Raw genomic sequence first — 21,202 nt, forward strand, 5'->3', positions numbered from 1 at the left:
GAATTCCAGTAGCCACTAGAATATGCAGTTCATGTATTTGGTGCTGATGCATGTTGTAGTAGAACATGACATATAATTTAAGCCCTATTCTGTGAAGCATGTTGGGTTTTATAAAAGAGCAAAGTGTGTCTAATAAGCAAAGACTTGAGGAGCTTGATCTATGTAAACTTCTCACAAGGAAGTTAAATGAAAACTGAATGTAGTGCAAACAGTGAAGAGAATTTTTATGGTGAGTTTTTACCAACAATATTATTAACAAAAAGAAAAAGTGATAGTTAGAAGTTCAAATGGAAGTCTAGAATTATCTTCTGTAGGTTTTTTTTTTTTGTTTTAGACAGATAACATAATGTCTATTTGAAATAATTTATGGAGTATTTGCAATTGTGATTGTCCATTTAAAAAGCCATTTAAATCATTTTAGAAAGAAAAATCACTTTATAAAGAAAAGCTACTCAAGTTCAAACAGACTGCTTAAGGTTAACTTCTGTTTCTTTGGATTTTCCCACAATGGCAGATAGTTAGGATGAAAATGGCAAGTTTCATTTTCTTACTGCAATATTTCAGGCAAATTTTTATTGCAATGTTAAGTGTATTGTGTGGTATATTGTTTTTATGGAGAGTTTGCCTTTAATAATTCTGTTTGGTCATGTGGCAAAGGAGCTGTGTAACATTTGCTTATGCATATATAATAAACTTTCTTTTACAGACTTGTGAAAAGAATTCTTCCAAAGAATTGAAGCATAATCATGGTAAAAGTGAAATCTCTAAACAGCTTAGAAGACTTTCAGAATCAGTGCATTCAACTGAGGAAAGCAAAAGTGATTCTAAAGCAGAAAAAGAACATAAAAGAAAAACCTCCACCTCTCTTCAGGCTGAAGGAGCTCAGCAGGACAGTGAAACGAGGGATCCAAAAAGACAACTGGATAGAGCAGAAGTCAATACTGAAGAAGTACAGAAGCAGAAATCCATATTTAAAAATGAAAAACACCCCAGAAAAGATAGTGACACAGAAATTCAACATATGAGAAATGCTGCCAAAAAAGAAGCCAAGTCTTACAGAGATAAAAATGAAAAGGAAAGAACTGCTTTAGAAGATAAAGTTTCTTTAAAGCACAAGTATAAAGGAGATGGTCTTCACAAATCAAGTGAAGATGTTGAACTCCATTCATTTGAGAAAAGTTTGAAAGGAGAGGATGGTGGTCAGAAGCATAATCAACAAATAAAGGTTTCCTCAGATGACAAATATGAAAAAAAAAATAAACACCGAAGTGAACGGAGAATATCAGTAACAGGGAAAGATGGAAAAAATTTTTCTGAATCAACCTTAAAAGCTGAAGAATCGCTGCGTAAGGAAAATAAAAAAGACAGACATCTCTCAACAGAAAAATCAAGAGCAGAATACAAGTCCAAAAGGTCCCTGAGTGATTCTAGGCCACAAAAGGATTCCCTAAGTGCCTCAAAGCAACTTGTTTCTGCAACGCACAGAAGGAGCGAAAGCTACTCAGAAGATAAACATGAAATAGAATCAGCTAACTCTGATAGTAATTTGAAACAAGAAGATGGTGTTCATAAAGACAGACGAAGATCTAAGAGCCTTGTAGAAGACAAGGTTTTGTTAAAGTCTAAGTCAAAGAGTCATAGTAAGCAATTCAAAGCGTCTGAAACAGAATTACAGGAAACTTCAATAAAACAAGAGACTGGTCAGAAACTAGACAAAGAGAAGAGCACAGAAGAGAATGATTCAGATAAGCAACGCAAATCCAAGAATGAAGACAAAGTTTTTGAGGAGAGCAGTGCTGACTTTGAGCTTGTAAGTGGCACGCAATTGACTCAGGGATCACAAAAAGACTTCAGTCACAAAGTGAAATCACATTCTGGAGAAAGAGGATCTGTGAAAGAGAAATATAGAGGTGATAAAGATTTAAGCAATTCCAAACTGGAAAAGAGGTTCTCTGCTGAAGGTCACAAAAGCAGAAACCTAAAGCACAACAACAAGGAGATAAAGAAGAAGGAAGAGAGTATCAAATCAGAAGATAAGGATATTAAAGAAATGGATAGTGGGCATGAAAAAGTATTGAGCACCATGGTGCCAATGGATAAAAAACAAAGTAAGAAGATACCCAGTGAAAACAGAAAAGGCAGTATATCAAACCAAGATTTACTTGGAAAGGCAAAGCAATCAGCTAGCACAACCGAAAGCAGCCATGCTCCAGCCTCTCAGAAGTCAAGTATGAATAATGATGACTTGCATTCTGGTCATGAGGAAGAGCTGATGGAACTTGATTTGGAACAAACAAAAGTACAGGAAGCATCTAATGTCAAAGGAAAAAGCATTCAAAACTCACTCCAAGCCACAGGTGCTGAATGTGCAGCAAAAGAAAAAATACCTCTCTCTGTTTCAAATGAGGAATCAAAATATAGCGTGGCAGATCCTGAAGCTTGTGAATTGCAGTTTCTACCTGCAGCTGAAAAAACTATTAAACAAGAAGATATCTCTGATAAACAAGTTGGTGCCTTAGACATTTTGTCCAAACAAGCTTCCATGGATCAAGGACCCAATAAACGAGGGGCTTATCAAATGAGTGGTGTGTATGAAAAAAGCAGTAGAGTCTTACTGAATGTTCCCAGTAAGGATCAAGTTTCAGAAGACAGCAACAAACCAAAGAATTTAAAAACTGTGATAAATTCTAATTCAGATGATGTTCCTTCAGCAATTAATTCTTCCAGAGAAGATGCTGCTGATGCAAAGTCCATGGATATGGATATCTCAGATTTTACAGATTCCTGTAGTAGTATGTCTAAAGAACGCCATCATTCAGATGGGACTTCTGTATTTGAGGATACTTTCATTTTGAAGAATGATGCAGCACAGGTTGTATACATGAAGCAACAAGATAGTGCAGTGCTGAGTTCTGTCATGAAAGACGGTGGTGGCAACAACAGTATGACAAAGAGTATAGAAAAACATAATGAGGTGCCCCAGCCTGATGAACCCACAATGGAAGACAGCACAGCTGGGTTACCTAGTCAAGATTATGAAGAAGAGGCAAAGTTAGAAAGCACTCAGGGAAGTGAGTTGAAAATGAGGGAGGAAAACTTAATGGCTGACATAACTGAAGATTGTGGAGATATAACAGAAGAACTTCTCCTAAGAAGAAAAGCGAGAAAGTACTTGAGTAGAGATCCTTCCACAAAGGGAGAAAGCAGCTCGATGACGGATAACGTGGAAAAGAATGAGGTGCATGATATTGATGATATGATACAATCTTCCTCTGCGTTAGTGCTTGAAAGAGTTCCTGAAGGAACAGTCAAAAACTCTATTATAGCCAGTGGGCAAGAAGGGAATAGTGTGATCGGTGTGGAAGACAGAAATGAAAGCAGTGCAGTGGGTACCAGTGCAGGAAGTAGTAAATTTAGTTTGTTGTACAGCGGCCTGCAAACAACTCCAGCCACTACGATAGGAACTAGCACAGAAAAGATCATCGAGAGCACTGTAATGGCCACTAGTACAGGAGAAGAAAGAGCTGACGATGCATCACATTCTGAAAAGGACAGTGATGCTACAACTACTTGCTCAGAAGAAGAAGGTGAGGTGACGGTAATCTGCACAAGCATAGAAGCTGATGAGGGTTTCACAACAGGCATATGGGTAAAAAGTAGTGAGGGCAGCAGTTTCAGCACAGGACCTGATACTGGTGAGTGTACTGTTGCAGCAGCTGAAGAAGGTGGTGGCAGTGTTGTCACTGAAGGATTAGCAGAAAGTGAAAGTTTCCTAACAAGTACAGAAGGAGAAGAAAATGGTGACTGTACCATGGTTGATGCAGAAGAAAGTGTTAAGGATTCAGTCAATGCAAGTGGAGTAGAAATTGAAGATAATGTAAATAGTGCCGGGGCAGAAGAAAAAGATGATGCTGTGACTAGTGCAGGCTCTGAAGAAAAGCGAAAGACCTCAACTTGTGTAGATACAGGCAAATTTGAAAGTTCTGTATCCTGCTTAGGTGAAGTGGAGAGTGATGGTGCTGTAACTAGTGCAGGGACAGAAACAGGTGAAGGGTCAACGAGTGGTGACAGCTCAAGTGAATTTAGGGGCAGTGTGACAGCTGGCCAAGTGAAAGAACATGAAGGTACTGTGACTTGCACAGGTGCAGAAGAAAGAGGTCATAACTTCATCATCTGCTCAGTTACTGGTACAGATGCCCAGGGAGAAAGCACTGTAACTGGTGCTTGTATTGCAATGGTCGCAAACAATAGTGCCACAACTGGAACAAGCAGTGACAAATCTGAGGATACTGTAAATGGTGAAAGTGCAGTGACCAGCACAGGCATAACCCCAGAAGATGATGCTGAAATTTCAGTAGTCTGCACAGGTCTAGAAGACAGCAATGAGGGGTTTGCAGTTTGCTTAGAAGCTGAAAAATGTGAAAGTCTAATGGACAGTACAAGAGCAAAGGAAGAAGCCAGTGTCGCTACAGTCAGTGTAGGTCTGTGTGATGATGAAGGTTTTGTGACTAGTACAGGTTCAAAAGAAGAGGATGAAGAAGGTGAGGACATTGTGACCAGTACAGGAAGAGGAAATGAAGAAAATGAGCATGCTTCTACTTGTACAGGAATGGAAAGTGAAAATGCACTGATTTGTATAGGTGCAGAAGAAGGTGAAAGTTCCATTATCTGCATAGTTGCTGAACAAATGGAAGCAGAGTCAGGAGTGGCTGGCATAAATAAGCTTACTGTTGATAGCATGATGAGTGCAGAGGAAGAAACTAATTGTGCCACAAACTGCAAAAATGCTAAAGGCATTGTTGAAAGCAGTGTAACCAGTGCAAGTGCTGCAGATGAGGGGGCATTGACTCCGCATATAGGAAAGCTTGAAGGTACCTTGATTCCTTTAGATGCTGAGGAATGTGAGGGTCCCATGACCAGTGCTATAGCAGTGCAAGATAAGAGTCAGTCTGACACTGAAGACGAACATGAGAGTGCCATGACTTCCTTTGGCAGCAGAGAACTTGATGCCTCTATAAGTAGTGCAGTTCCAACAGAGAATGAGAATTCTCCTGTTCCTGCTAACAGAAAAGAAAAAGTAAAAGGTGATATAATTTCTACCAGTACAGTGGAAGAAAGTGATGTTCCCTTACATTCAGCCTTGGATGCTGAGGAAGGTCCACTTACTGTTGCAAGAGTCACTGAAAGTCGGGAAAGCTCTATGGTCTTAATAGACACTGAAGACACAGAGGTGCCCATGCCCAGTACAGCTACAGAGTTCAAAGAGTGTGTGCTTACTTGTAGCAGTAAGCAGGAGAAGGATGAATGTACTATGATTTCCACCAGTATTGTGGAAGAATTTGAGGCTCCTATGTCAAGTGCAGCTATTGAATATGATGGTCAGCTCCCCTCTGTGAAAGCAGAAGAAATAAATGAGAATGCTATGGTTTCTATAGATATGGAAATATATGAGGTTCCCATGCCTAGTAAATCTAGTGCAGGGGGAGATGATAATGACGATGATGAAAGCCACCCAACTGCTAGTGGTAAGGAAGAAAAAGATGAGTGTGCTATGATCTCCACAAGTGTTGTGGAAGAACAAGTAATCCTAATGTCAGGTGAAGTCACAGAAGAGGCGATTCAACATGTGTCAGACACAGAGTCAAAAAATGAAAGGGTAATGATACCTACAAGTACAGCAGAATGTTTTGAAGCTCCTATGTCTAGTGTAGCTATGCAAGAAGAAAACAAACTCACTGGTTCAGAAACAGAAGGAAGATACGAAGCTGCTATGATCACTACAAGCATGACAGAAGAATGTGAGATAGTCCTGATCAGTGCAGCACCACAAGCTGAAAGTCAGCTCATTGTAGCAGAGGGAGATGAAGATGCCATTATCTCCCCAAATGCATCAGAGGAATGTAAGATAGTGGAGACCACTGCAACTGTAGATGAACAGTTTGGACTAGCTGCTTTCAATGCAGATGCAAAAAGCAAAGGTTCTGTGATTTTTGTGGGAGAATGTGGAGCTCCTGTGCTGAGGGTCGCCACCAACAGCGAAGAACAACATGCTGCTTCAAGTGTAGGAGATAAGGAGGAGGGAGAAGTGATCACTCTGAGCACCATGGAAGAATGTGATAGTCTCTTCACTTTCACAGTCATAGAAGAAAGTCAGCTTGCTGCTGAGACTACAGAAGTAAAAGACAAAAGTGAGGAAATTTTCGGTACTGCTAACCAGATTGAATGCATCCTGTCGACTACAGGTCCAGAAAACAGCAGTAATTCTTTGCTTGTCATTGGTAGAGAGAATGAGGCCCATGAGTGTGATGTGAGGGGAGAATCAGCAGCATCGCGGACCACAGCAGACAGTGAAATCACAGAAACAGATGAAAATTCAGTGAACCTCATGAGTGTAGATGAAGCCCTTTGTGTGGAGATCAGCACAGAGACTGCTGTGAGTCCAAGTCCTTCCTCAGAGGCAAGCGAGGATGATGGGCAAGCTGAAAATGTTTTGCGTGAGGATGTTACATCAGAACTCTCTTGCGTGATTTCAGAAGCAGCAGTAGAGAGTGAAACTCTAAGGAATGTAAACTATAAATTTAACTCAAACTTGCTTTTAGAAAGTGATTTTTCTGAAATAAGGACTCCCCTGCCTGGGGCACACGCTCCTTCCTTAGTTTCTGCAAATGAAGTGACTGTAAATACCAACAATGGTGAAGTTTCAATAGAAGCAGAATTAGGGGAAAAACATAACTTCCCTGTGTTGCATGTAGAAGAGCTTTGTGGCAGTAACGACAAAACGAACTTGATCAAAGTAGATGATGTTGGAATCGAAGTTACTTTTCAAAAAAGTAACTCAACCTTGAATTCAGGTGAGGTTTTCTCTTTTTTTAAAATAGCTTATAAGCTGTCATAAATACATACATTTTACTGTGATTATAGTTAGAAATAACTTACACTGTTCAAATAGACCTGATTTCTTTGTTGGTTGCAAAATAACTGTTAACAATATCTTTAAGACTTGGTGACAAACATTTAAATAAGCATATGACTGTGGGAGTATAGGAGTGCCTGGGCACAACTATCTGAGGTATCTTGGAAAAGAATCAAATGTTATTAGAGTCCAAAAAAGTTATTCACAATTTTACATAATTGTATGTTAATTAATGTTTGAAGTGGTTTGGAAGGGGTAATTATCATGAAGATACAAGATAGGTTTTGTTATTAATGTGTTTTGAAATCCAAAAATGCTTTTATAGGAAAACATTTTATTTTATACTTATGTTCAACATTTTCAAAAGGTAACTTCTTAGTAATTTTGAAGATAAGAGTGGCCATCCTTAATCACAATAGGAGATTTTTCTATGGATGGTTTTTTAATGGTTATATTCAGATTCACGCTTTTAGGCTGAATTTTGTGTTGTGAACACACTTGACATGGTCCTATTTTGTGTTACAAAAGAATCAGGCAGTCATCCTATATAAATATTTTAAGTGAGCAATTATGACAGGTGACTAAAACTTTAGTTATGATAGTATATGACATTAAGGATATTGTATTTTATTTCTGAATCCATTTTTCTGGAAACTAATGTTTGAAATGAACTTGCATGATTGTTAGTTCCTAAAATATCATGTTAAGAACATCCTGCTATTTGCAGCTTTTCTCCTCTTTGACCCTCCAGAGTAGCTGAAGCACCATATTTATGAAAACTATTAAATTCTCTAGATGACAAAATGAAGTCAAGATTATGACTTCATTATAAATTTTGGAGAAATTAAACTGTAGAAAAATAGTAGTGAAATCTGCTTGTCTTTGTTTATTCCAAAGGAAGTGGAATGATGACAATCAAGTACTGCTTTTAAAACCTTTTCCTTCTCATGTCTGTCTTTGCTATTATTTAAAAAAATACACTAACATTTTTATAATGTGAGTGCAGGTTCAGTTTCTCAAAAGTGGGCTTTATTCTCTAGTTTTATTGATATTTGGGATGAGAAATCTTACTCTGCAGATTTGAGCATCTTGGGAATTTGTCAAGGAAATATGCTGAACTAGTAAGCTTGAAAAATATTACTCAACATTTATAAAACAAAGACAAACATGAGCCATGAAAATGTAAACTGCCATACTTAGGTATTTCTGTCTTGGTGCTTTGCTCAATCCTTGTTGTCCATCAGTGTAGCCTCTGTAAGTACCAGTGGCAGTGGTAGTCTTATTTTGTGGACTGCAGCCACAATTTAATCACTTTACATGCATCATTGATGAATTGTCATGTTATAACTATTTCTTTTTGTTTAGGAAAAGCTGTATAAACAGGCTTTTGAAATAGGTGCCCAAAAAGTCTGTAGGAGTCATGTGAAGATGCTGTCAGCGTGGCCTGTTTTTCAGATGTTTAAAGTGTCCAGCTGTTCCTATGGGGAATGAAATGGATGGGGTTTGAAGATTATATGAAATTACATTAACACTAACAGGAGCTGCTGAACTTTCAGTCTATGGAAATTGGATTATTTCAGTGGTTACAGTGTTAGAACTTACAGTTTTACATCTTATTGTCACTTAAAGAACAATGTTATCCTTGGTATTAAATTTTCATTCTGCATTTATTAATACAGCGGTGATTTGGAATTTGGTCAGAAAATCTTTTGGTGTTTTTTTAAAGGAAAAGCAAGGAAAAAAAGCCAAAGTCAGAATTCACAAATAAGCTATGGTAAATCCTGATAGCCCATATTTTCCAATCCTTTTATACTTAAGGAAAACATAGAAGTACTTGTATTCTTGCAGATGCCAAGTTATTTTTTTGAGCTGGTTTGCTGCAGACAGGCTTGCTATTGTTTCCATTGCCTACAGGAAGGGATTAAATTCCTGTGCTGTGTTCATGAGGTGGTACTGAGAAATAGTATCCTACTGTAGCATGAGATAAATGCAGCATAATGTAATCTAATAATTTTAACATATTTGTATTTCATTAGGCAATAATGCAGCTTTACCAAAGTTGGCTGAAGAACTAGAATTTGAAACTAACTTGAGACCTGAAGAGGTATTTATGTTATTTTGAAAATTTTGGCTATACTATTTATTGTGTAATTATACATCTTGCTAGGGTTTCTTACTATATTTTTTTATTTTTGTGCAGCAAATTGTCATTTGAACTTCAAAACTTTCAAAGGGTCGTTTTCCAGATTATTCAGCTGTGCTTTCCTAAGCAGCTGGCATTTAAATTGTGGGCTGGCAATGTTAAACTCTGGTAGAACCAATCCCTGTGCCCCCCAGCCATGCTCTTCCTGTGGCTATGACGTGCAAGTTTGCTTTTTTCTAGAACTGGTCATACTGTGTGCTTGTTGCTTGTGATAGTGCTTGTAAAATAGTCATGCATGCCTTAGCACTTACAGCTGACAATTGTTAGTGTTTTGAAATTGTAAACATACACTGCTCTTTGTTTTGTTGTATCGGTCCCATGTCAGTCTTCAGACATGCCACTTCTCTATGTGTTTGTGGAACACTCGCTGCTGTTCTGTGCTGTGATAACTGTAGCCTGTTATGTGCTGGAACAGAAGAGTAGGGCATCCTGGATAATCCGGAGTATTGGGGCTCATGGTCACTTACAGCTTGTGTAAGACCAAAGCTAAGGCCTCTCTGTGTCTGTGCCAGGATTCCAGATATGTTAATCATTCAGACACAGGACTGGATCTGTGTATTCATATTGTGCCAAACTCTCATGATAAACATTTCGAGGGAGAGCATGTTTCAGAGGCTCCCAAGCACATCTGAAAGGGTGGATCTGCACAGGGTTACTGACTTCAGCTCCAGGGCAGACCAGTTGAGTATTTACAAACCATGGTTTTGATGCCTGGGATGCACTTCAGGAAAGTCCACGTCAGCTTCAATCTAGTAGGTTTTATTGATTTGAGTTCCATCTGCAAACACTTGTACTGTTTGCCAGCTTAAGATGGCCTAGAGTCAGCATAGCCGTGTTCACATGGTGCTGTATCTGAGTTTACAATGTTCAGATCTGACTTAATGCTATATGGAGCTAAGTTTACTTATCTGTGCATTGGTAACATATAGCTGGTCTGCAACTTGAACTGGAAAAAAAAAGTTGAAAAGAGTTCGTTGTACCTTGTTACACATTGCAGATACATATTTTTCTGTATATGTGGACATTTCTAGAATATTGGTCATTTTTGGAACTCAGAGTAGGTATTGCACCTTGACTTCCTGATATTTCTCTTGAGGTCTACTTGTTAAACTGAACTCTGGTACCAGTGTTAACCCTGAGGTCAAGGCACTGTACTGTTCAACAGTAATGTGACTAAGTTCTGCCAGTGTTCCTTATTACTATTTGTATTGCTGTCTTAATAGGAACTTTTGAAGCCTGTTGTAGATTTGGTAAGCCAATGTTTATCATGACATGAGGAAGGGGAGTGAGACATACTTGTTCTGGATGTCTGTGTTATTTTTGTTTCTTTTTTGATTTCATGTGTAGCCACAACAACCTGAAAGTCCAAGAAGTGAAGAGGGATATGTGGATCTTCATACTAAAGAGTTTCAAAAAGGTGACTTCTACACTGATAGCGGCTTACTTTTCATACAGATTTGACTGTTACTTATGATGGGGCAGGGGCTCTAGATTTGATATGAGTAGAGGGATTGAAACAAAGCCTTCAGAAATCTTCTTGAAATGTCTTTAGGAGCTCATGTGGCTTTGCATTTGGTGTGTGGGAAAGAGGGGCTCAGGGTAGGTCAGCCTTTTCTTCCAATATGATATGCTGAAAGAAGGGTGGAAAGCATTTAGGATTTTAACTAAGTAGACTGCTAACATTCTGTTCAAGATCGGTAAATACAGAAAAACGTTTGCTTGGGAAAAATTTAGAAACTTCCCCAAAGAATGGCTTTTTTCCTTCTAACTTAGAATATCATTGTTTTGGGTGTTGTGACAGGCCCTTTGAGGATATGACAATAGTAAATAGAGTATGACTTTAAGTCACAGAGATTATAGAGGGATGATTTTTCTTTTTCTCTCTCCAGTAGATTAAAATATTTCTGGACATCCACCAATATTTGAGGAACATTTATAAGTAGATAATTACCTAGCTAGAAATCTCAATTAGTCAACTTGGATCTGTACTCAGTAATTCCTTTTCTATGTATTAAATTAACCTTAAATGGAAGAAAAAAAAAATGTCCCTGTTTCCCAAAACCACAGTATTTTAAAATGTGTTGCAATCGTTTGGCTTTGCTTTTAAAGCGGAAATAAACCTTTACTTTGTTCCCATCTTGAGGGATTTCGTGCTCCAGATGCATTACAAAGGTGTTTACAGCAATACCAGATAAGAGTTAATTCTCAGCTAATGGAGTAACAAGTAAAACTGAAGTGAAATATGAGAGGTAGCAGTGACGCTGCTGTATGTAGAGTCCAAAGAGGCTGAAGATGCATTTCCTCTTACGGAGGGTTGCAACTGAAAGCCTAAATGCTATGAAAGGACACACTGTAAAGCTCACTTGCCAAATTAGACATGCACCAAAATTAGTGTTTACCAAATAGAAGACAAAACTAGGAGTAAGGTGAGATATGAGCATTGGTATAAAACCAAATTCCTTTTTATCCTTGTGGTAGGCCAAATTCACATACCTGGTTTAGCGGTGATGTGTGGTCATGTAAGTGGTAAGAGACATGCTCTGCTCACCAGAAAGAAAATGTAAACCCTTAGAAGGGGTTAGAAGAATGTGGTCTTCAAGACAGCAGATCCAAAACTGTGATCAGATTTTCTTTACTGTGAGCTTTATTTTAAAAACTGGGCCACATCACTCAGTCACCCAGACAGTACTTAAAATTTAAAATGTGCAGATTGAACTAGCTGTGATAATCTTTTTCCATGTAAAATGTTTAACAAAAAGCCATTTGTTGTGTAAATCATGTTGGATATGACACACACTGAAGAATAATGCTTCGTAGCTCTTGGTAGAGGGTTTTTTTTCTCTCCCACCACACAACAATCTATATATATATATATATATATGCATGGATGTATACATATAGCTCAACGTATGTAAAAGGAAGTTGTTTAAAAGACAAATGTGTGTCCTGTCATGAATATGAACAGCAGACACAGTAGTTTAGTAGTCCAAGATTCCTTGGAATGTAAACAAATCATTGCTGTTTGAGTGGGTAGGATCTAGCTCTTCATTTGACACTGCTTTAAAAATTGGAAGATGTTGTGCAACTGAACAGTATAGCTGTGGAAGAATTGTTGCTAAAACATGTAGATTGAAGAAATGAGCTACTAATTATAAAAAATCCTATGTAGAATAGAGTGTTTTTTTTGGATCATAGATTTATGTTCTTATTGTAGCTGAAACACCACTCGGAATGTTTTAGCTTTATTTTTTAATTACAATATTAATTCAGTGCCCTGTGAATTAGACTTCAAGGGTTTTGTAGCATGCTTGACGGTTTAAGATTTTCTTTGTATCTATATGAAATGGCTTTTAAAGTTATTGAAATTTTTCAAAAGTGCGAAGCACTCATCAGCTCCCTTAATTCATAATTATTTTCCATATTTTGGTGGTATGGAAAGGTAAGGCTCTATTTTATCCGAGCCAGAGTTAGAGCACAGTAGAATCTAGCAACTGGACAATTTCTGTATGTGCACTGCATCAGCTGCACGTCTTACTAGTACAATTATGCAAACTTCAGTTGTATGGAAGCACAATTTACAGCACAATTTTCATTGCATTTTACTTCATCCCATGATCCAGCATCTAAGATTGTGATAAATAAAATTCAGGTTAATTCAAATGCTAGAATTATATTGGAAAAGTCAAAGTTTCAAAGATGACAACCCCATGATTGCCTGTATTTTAGCCATAAAATTATTTTCAGAAAATGTCTTTAGAAATCCATATTGTTAAAGATTAGACATCTTATTTCCAACATTGCAAGTAAATTTTCTATAGTTTCAGTTACTCTGGAATCCTTTCAGGAAGGTAAGGTAAAAGATATATGACATTTTACTCTTGCTTAGCTTTTCTGATTATTTTTGTAACTATTTTTTAATAGATTTGCTGCAGAGGAATATTGCTTTAGAAAGAGAAACTTGTCATGTAAGTTCTTGGTTTTAAAATTTATTCTCTGAAGTCTGTGCTGCTTTTTCTTCTTACTTGCATTTACTTGTATTTACATTAAATATTCTCTAAAGGAAAATATTATTTTTGTATATGCAGAGCCTATGTATATTGAGACTGTGCAGCTGTGTAGGTTGATGTCTAATTAGTCTTTCAAATTTGCCAGTAAATAAATCTCATATTGTTGTTCCACGGTCTATAACTATTTCAAGACTGTTATTAACTGGCAGAAAAGATAAGCTTGATTGTCCTCATTAAGAATAGAGGACAAAAATAGGGATTATTCTTGGGGCTTTTGATCATGACTAGAAACCTGTTCTTCTAATGCAGTCTGCTGTGGTTTCACAAGAACTTGGAGTTTGTAGGTATAAAAGGGATGACTGGGAAAGTTGCAAGTGTGAAGGGTTTCTTATGAAGCAGAAACAAGATGTAGTACAGATGACAAGCTAAAAAATGTTTGTAATTTCTTCAACTTGTAGTAAATTTATTTATTATTGTATTGTAATGGTGGTTGTCTGCATTTCTGGTGCTAGTGAGCTGCTGCTTCTTTTTCTGCATGTAGGAGACTGTCCTTTTAAATGAAGAAATATTTTGTGAGAATTGCCATGATAAACTGCTTTTAAAGCACACAGTAGGGTGTTTAATTATAACTGAGACATCTATCATTAAAAAATAGAAATTAGAAATTCTGAAAATGCTATGAGTAAGAAGTTCTTTCATGGTGCTATCCTATAACAGTGACATTACTTGAGCTCTAGGAATAAGTTGTTCTTGTGATACTGTTATGTGCATGTTTTACTTGAAAGTAGTAAGTAAAAAAACCTCTCCCTTTTGTGTTTATGACTTTATGGAAAAAAGAAGGTAATGAGAGAGCTGTCTTTGTGTTTTATGTGTAGACAGAAAACTTGGATACCCAGATAACTGAAGAACACAGATCCAGAGGCACACAATGTAAATCTTCAGGAACAATGGATAAAGAAAAATGTAAGGCATACAGAACTATGTGAATTTGTGTAAAACTTCTCTGCTGCACAACAAAGTTCTACAGCAGTTAGGCCATGGTAACAAATTTACTACTGCACAGAAGAGCATTTAGTAGCTTTTTTGATCATGAGTAAACAAACTACTTCTCTTTAGTCTTTAAAATAATTACTAATTTTATCGATTTTAAATAAAACACAGGGAGGGTATACAAAGCTGAGGAAAGCTGATCATCTCAGGAAAATCTAGCCATTCAATAGACTTTGTGGGGCGGGATGGTTCCTTCTGTTAGATTGGAAAGAACTAAGTTTTAGTGTAACCTTTTATATGTCTAGAAGTAAGAAGGAAATCAGTCCATTGAGTGGCAGAAACATTTCTAAGTTAAAATTAGATAAGGTTAACTTAGAGATAAGTTAAACATTTTGTTGACATAATAATTATGAGACTGACTGTGTAACACCTATTCAAGCTCCACTCTCAACTGCTTTTGCCTTTTCAGCATCAGAATAATTTTTAAAAAGGATAATTAATGGTGTCATTTTTTTGTAGGAGTTTTTGTTCTGCTTGTAAGAATTTTGATTTGATGAAGTGAGGGATTAGAAGCCACGTCCCTTTGTGAAGAGGGGTTAGCATAACGTTCTGTTCACATTTCTGTAAATAAGATGCTTCTTTTCAGAATCTTTTGAGTCACACTGATGAGCTGATATAAAAGTGACATCAAAATCTGGCAAATGCAGAAGACACTTTTTTAGCACTTGAACTGTTGTTTGTTTTTACAGGCGATCAGCCGATTGCTCGGGATGTGAGAAAAGATGATGAAGCAAGTCAGTGTTCTGAAACGAAATCTGATAACATCAAGGTATTTTCAAGAACATTTTTTGCATGTTCTGCAACTGTAAACAAGATGGAAGTTTTTATTTCTGTATCAATTTATTTTGGAAGGTATTTTCATTATTAACAGTAAGCTACTTTTGCATTGTCTTAAATAAAAATTCAATGACTACAGAATGATATTCCCTTTTCAAGGCGAAGATTAAAAAAAAAAAAAAAAAAGGCAGGAATCTGTGTAGTGCACAGCACCTGAATCCCTTTGAGGTGTCGTGAACTGATTTGCACAATACTGAGGAGCTTGGGATTGCATGGAGAATTGCTGGATCCCAGCTGTCCAGTCAGTTCGTCATCTTCATGGTTGTACTGATCTGACATCTGCAAGAGAGTATCAGCCTGTATCTGACTTCTGAGTCTGCTCTGATCCCTTCCAGAACAAAATAGATGTTCTTGTTAAGAGTAAGACTGTCTCACCCATTGATTCTGGTGAAGCTTCTCAGCATCAAAGCTTTTATAAGACATTACAGAATCTTGATGAGTAGAATAGTGACTCATCTATTGGAGTGTGTGTTTGTTTTTAGTATAAGTAATTGACAATGATCTTTAATTTGTAGTAAGATGTTATTTTCTTTGTTGTTTCAAAATAATGTAGGAAGTTATTTCAGGTGATACAGCAGAAGTGTCCAAAGAAATTGATGTAAAGCGTACACCTCCTAAAAGTACTATGGAAGAAAAAGGTAATGAAACTACCCATTCTGGGCAATTTTCTGATCCTGTACTGAATGCTATTTGCATGATTCTGATAGAAATTAGGCACTTCATCCCAGTTTGATCCCAGCAAATACTTGCATATGTTTTCTAGTCGCTGTCTGTTCTGTTACTCCTATCAACTAATGCATTAATCCTAGTTTCTCGTATGGCGAGAGCAGATTTGATGTTTCTGCTATGCTGTTGCCCATCTACTCCCTTATTGCTTCAGTATGTGCCTTGGGTAGGAAAGCCAATTGCAAATAAACAGGTGGACAAGGAAACAGCATGATCAGCATATGTGACAAGAACTTCTCCTAACTCTGACTACAAATAAGGGTGTCCTTTCATTAAAAAAAGTAACATGACATATTCACAATCAAAATCTGTCCTGTTTGTTTCTGTAGAAAAACCAATCAGGAAAGAGTGTGCAAGTTGCAATGTCGTAGTTGACTCATTAATTGCACTAAAATAAATAGTAAAAGGTGGTGTGTCCACAGAGTTAACATTGGCCTTGATGTAACTTGTGTCTGTCTCTGTGAGAACAGTGTGAATATCTTCTTAATGTTAGTTTGACATATTGATAGTTTTATCTCTCCAGTGAACACGTTAAGAAGTCTGAAACTGTTCTGTAATGACCTTGTATCCTGTTTCCTGGAACATGGGAGAATATTGAATAGTGGCTTGTATATGTCTTGCCATTTTACAGTGGGTCACACTCTTGAGCTTTTGTTTTCACCTTAACTTAGAAGACCTCGCTAACTCATCTAGTGTTAGGGAAGCATTCTGGTAGACCACTATTTGCTACAATGCAAATAGTGTTCGTTTCTGATGGGTGTTTTTAGGGAATTTTGGGCTACAGAGTGAAATAACGCTTTTAGTGAAGAGGTGGTGGCTTGTACCTTTTTCTTTGTCTGATTAAACAAAAGTGTACAGTTTCTCTTTTTTTTTTTTTTTTTTTTTGCTATGTGTGAAGATGAATTTACCATTGAACATGAAATGTCTGGAAAGGAAAAGCATGGTCTAGAATCAAATGAAAATTCTCCAGAGGTGAGTGGTCTTATTCATGTTAACTAACTGAGATAATGTAGGTTCACACTGAAAGCAAGTACTTTGTGTATGTTTTATTGACAGCAATATTAAAACTTTGACTTCACCAACAAAAAAATAGCTGTGAAAAGTTTTGTTTGGTACTGTGAAGTACCAAAGACACATGTAGTTTTGTGTCAAAAAGTGTAAAACTCAAAGACTATGAGACATCAGTGGCTGATTATTGAAGTAGAAGGAACTCCCTTCATACATATCATAGTACTTATAAACTGTATCAAAAGCGATTCTAGAGTTGTGTTGTATAGAAATCTTGTTTTCTGACAACCTTGTAATTGAGATGTGGACAGTTTAGTCACTAACAAATATAACTTGGCTTTACAAAAATGTTACTACTGAACAACTTTAAAACTCTTTGTTATCCTTTAGGCATTAACTGGTGATAGTCTACAGTGTAGTCTACAGTGGTGGTTGGAAACAAGCATCTGAACCCTAGATATTAAAATTGTTGCTAGTCCTTAGAAATGGACACGGTTCTCATCAAGACATTAGGTTTTGTCATTTGCTTTTTTGCTTCAAATTTGGAAGTAGAAGAAAATTTAAAGAATAAATTGTCACGTTTGTTCAGTCAAGGCTTGAGTTACTAAGATCCCTTGCCGGGGGAGACATCAACTAGATTTCAGCAAATGGTGAATGAGGCATTTTTTCCAATTTACAAGGAAAGAAGGTTAAGTCTGTTACTGGGGATTTTGTGATCTGAGATTATGGATCTTTATGATCCGAACATCTGACCATATTCTTTGTTTAAAGTTGTCTTTTAAAGCTTAAACTTTAAAGTAAGGGGCCTTTTTTACAAAAGGCCCTGTTTATACAGACAACATCACCAACCTGTGTATTTTAATAACTAGGATATTGACTGTTTTAATGACACTTGCTCAGCTGTTACAAGATGTAGCCTGTGCCATATGGCCTTGGGAAAAGGGACTTGCATGATACAAAGTCTGGAGTTCTCCTAAGACTGAAGAGATGTAGTGGGATATATGGGGTAAGCCGGCAGCATTTGAGATAGAGCTGTTGGGGGAAGAGGGCAGAAGGCACTGTGTTCTCAGGCATGCTTTGTGCCTGAGGCCAGCCATGTAGAGGTTTGTGTAATTAGTTGTTGTCTCATTTCCTTTCAGCTCTATCAATGCATTTCATAACAGGTAGCGTCTCTTCCTATGAAACCTGCCTCATCTATATTTTTAAACTGATGGGCGCTACTTCCGCCAGTACCACATTCTGAAGTTAGCAGTAATCTTTGTATTACATTGCACAAATGCTAAATGTCCATTGCAGTAGGTAAATTTTTTTTGTCCTTTACTTTTAATAGGAAAATCAGCCTGTAATAGTGAAACGGAAAAGGGGAAGGCCTCGTAAATATCCTCTTGAAGCTATACAGCCTGGTGGTAAGTAGTTCATAATACCTGTTTGGAAAAACAAAGAAAATAGTGACATTCAAGTTCTGAATTCATATTTTTTCCCTCAGGTGGGGAGTCAAAAGCTGATATGAGCACTGGGAATGTAAGTGCCTTTATTTTGTTTGGGTGCATTTAAACACAGTAATTCAAGAGCCATTTATCTGTTAAACAGTTAATGATATTTCAGAAATATCTTATGGAAAACTTGATAATTGAGTTTGGTCTAAGCAAACAAAAGCTATTTTTAGTATGTCCTAATATAAGTGAACTTCATAAGCAAAATATACTATTAAGTCAAAGCACAGCAAATAACCTAGGAGGATCAAGTTTAGTACAACATGCTTGATACAAATCTAAGTGTTATGCTGGATAGCAAAATGCTTGTACACAGGGTGAAATTCTGATTGTGTGCATATATGTCTCTTAATTTGTGCTGAGAGTAATTTTGGCCTGAATATCAAGGGTGACTGTTTCAAAGATTTGAGATTATTTTTATCTCTACTAAACCTATAATAATAATAGCTCATAGTAAGTCTTAATATCTGTAAAATAAAGTATTGTGTAATACAGTTGTATTATCTATATTACAGTGTGTACAGTTCATTCAAAAGATAGAGATATGCTGGTTGGTTACTTAAGAGCTCATGAAACGTACCTCAGCAATATCTCAATTTCAACCCTTGTGAAGTACATTCACTGCTAAGAAAGGGTTATTTTGGGACTGTTTCTGCAATCCAGTTGGATTACAGCACAGGTAATGGATCAGGCACATTTGTGAAGTCCAGCTAGTTGGATTTATTCTGGTGGAATGCTCCTCTCTTGGGAAATCCTCTATGTCAGAATCAACATTATAGCATAGAAAATCGGTGATTTTAACAATGAAGTTGCATTGAAACTCATGTTTTCTGCCTGTTTGCTTGGTAAGGCACTGGCTGGCATGGCTGTCAGAAGTATTGGGAATTGACCTAGGTGACAGCACGAGTTTGTCCCTGCTTGGTCTGTCCCTGCAGCATTTCAGGCAGCCCTTTGAGTCCTGCCCCTTCAGCAGGTCTCATGGAGTTGTTTCAGAATTCCAGACGAGGGCCACGAACATGGTGAGAGGGCTGGAGCGCCTCTCCTGTGAAGCCAGGCTGAGAGAGCTGGGGTTGTTCGGTCTGGAGAACGCTCCAGGGAGACCTTAAGCAGCCTTCCAGTACCTAAAGGGGACCTGCAAGAAAGCTGGAGCGGAACTTTTTACAAGGGTGTATAGCGATAGGACAAGGGATAATGGCCTTAAACTGAGAGTAGGTTTAGATTAGATATAAGGAAGAAATTCTTCCCCATGAGGATGGTGAGGCACTGGAACACATTACCCGAAGAAGCTGTGGATGCCCCATTCCTGGAAGTGTTGAAGGCCAGGTTGGATGGGGCTTTGAGCAACCTGGTCTAGTGGAAGGCATCCCTGCCCATGGCAGAGGGGTTAGAACTAGATGATCTTTAAGGTCCCTTCCAACACAAACCATTCCATGATTATAGTTGCTAATCTTCCCTGATTTTTTTTTTTCCCAACTAGTGTGTTCTATGGTGTTTGGGGTTTGTTGTTTGAGTTCTTCAGGGTTTTTTTAAGTTTTATTTTCAAGTAAGAATTAAAACAAATTTTTAAATCCCTCTCAGAAATTGATATACCTTGGAACCCTCGGTATTGGAAAATAATCACCTTGTTCTAGGTTGATTATTTTAAAGGTCCTGTATCTCTTAGTGATGACTTATTGGTGTGTCAGTCAGTTACAGGCTGGCTCCAGGAGCCTTCCATTTGAGATAATGGTTCTGGAAGGTGAGATATTATCTTTGTGTGACAGTTTTCCCTAGGCTGCTTTGAGAATATGTTGCTACTTCAAAGGAAGCACAGATATCCTAGTGTAGTCGTTCAGTCATGAAAGCAACAGGATTTTGGGACAGTCATGATAGGAGATTATTTAATTATACATAGTTCTTTCTACATTCTGAGTAAATACAAAATTCTGGTGATTCTGCAAATCTGTGTGTGTGGTTACAAAAGTGACTGCATGATTTCTTTTTTGCATTGTTGATAATTAAGTTTTCAGAAATGTATTTGACTGAAACTGCTTTTAACTGTATTTTATTGCTATTACTTTAGTGTCAGATCACTGCAACTGCTATGATTTCTTCTGTGTATGGGCTGATTTGACTCGTTTCAATTTTTTATCATAAATGGGAAAAATGCATGCTACTGTTAAGAAACTCCAAATCTTATTACAGTGTCCACGTTTTCTAGATTTGCAGATAGGTTCTACTACAAATGGGAGCAAGTTTCTGTGTTTATGTAATACAATCCTAGATTTTTCTGATTCTCTTTGAAGTAAAGAAACTACTTTTTTTTAAATTTCAGCTGCAGTTTCCTATTTTTGCGAATAGAGGAAAAATGCCTCAAACAGGTAAGGAAATTATATCTGTTTTAACAAATAAAACAAAAGATGGAAGAAATAAAATAGGTTTTTTTAAGGAAACCACATGGTTCCTTCGTAAACATCATCTCTGGCAGTCAGTATCATCAACGTATGAAAACATCTGAGTAAACAGAACACTGCAGATATGTCCCTAATTCTACTGAGTTTTTACTTCAAAAAAAGAGCAGCTTAATAACTTATTTCAAAAATGCCTCAGCACTGCTAAGTGCTGAATAATGCATTGCAAAATATAACAAATAACTTGTTTGTGTGGATAGACACACAGCAGAGCTTCAGAGGCAGGTAGGTACCCCATCAGACTGGTTCTTAGTGACTGTATTCCATTTGATCACACTTACTGCACTAACTGTTTTAAAATTTCAAATTTTTTCAGTTAATTGGATTATCTGTGGATATGTGTGTAAAGAACTTAGTGGTAGCTCGAGGGGCTATTTCCCCTTTCACAACTGCTGTAAGATCTTTAGAAGATGATCACTTAACTTTACACAAAAATGTACTTTTACTGCTTCAAACAAAAGTCAAATAAAGTGAGATACTTTTCTATTTCTCTATCTTGTTCATATATCTGTGAT

General features: G+C 37.2%; 1 protein-coding gene across 1 annotated transcript in view; it reads left to right on the plus strand.

The window, feature by feature from the left end:
- The window catches only part of BOD1L1 (biorientation of chromosomes in cell division 1 like 1), a 37,477-nt gene that overhangs the window by 9,490 nt on the left and 6,785 nt on the right, over window positions 1–21,202 (plus strand). The window contains exons 10-20 of the mRNA XM_082050902.1: window positions 707–6,851; window positions 8,950–9,017; window positions 10,464–10,533; window positions 13,038–13,081; window positions 13,999–14,086; window positions 14,863–14,942; window positions 15,564–15,648; window positions 16,635–16,708; window positions 18,075–18,150; window positions 18,231–18,265; window positions 20,552–20,597. Of these exons, the coding sequence (XP_081907028.1) occupies window positions 707–6,851; window positions 8,950–9,017; window positions 10,464–10,533; window positions 13,038–13,081; window positions 13,999–14,086; window positions 14,863–14,942; window positions 15,564–15,648; window positions 16,635–16,708; window positions 18,075–18,150; window positions 18,231–18,265; window positions 20,552–20,597 (6,811 nt within the window). The remainder of the gene's footprint in view (window positions 1–706; window positions 6,852–8,949; window positions 9,018–10,463; window positions 10,534–13,037; window positions 13,082–13,998; window positions 14,087–14,862; window positions 14,943–15,563; window positions 15,649–16,634; window positions 16,709–18,074; window positions 18,151–18,230; window positions 18,266–20,551; window positions 20,598–21,202) is intronic.

The sequence above is a fragment of the Streptopelia decaocto genome, assembly GCF_964273445.1.
Source record: "Streptopelia decaocto genome assembly, chromosome: 4".
Classification (NCBI taxonomy): Eukaryota; Metazoa; Chordata; class Aves; order Columbiformes; family Columbidae; genus Streptopelia; species Streptopelia decaocto.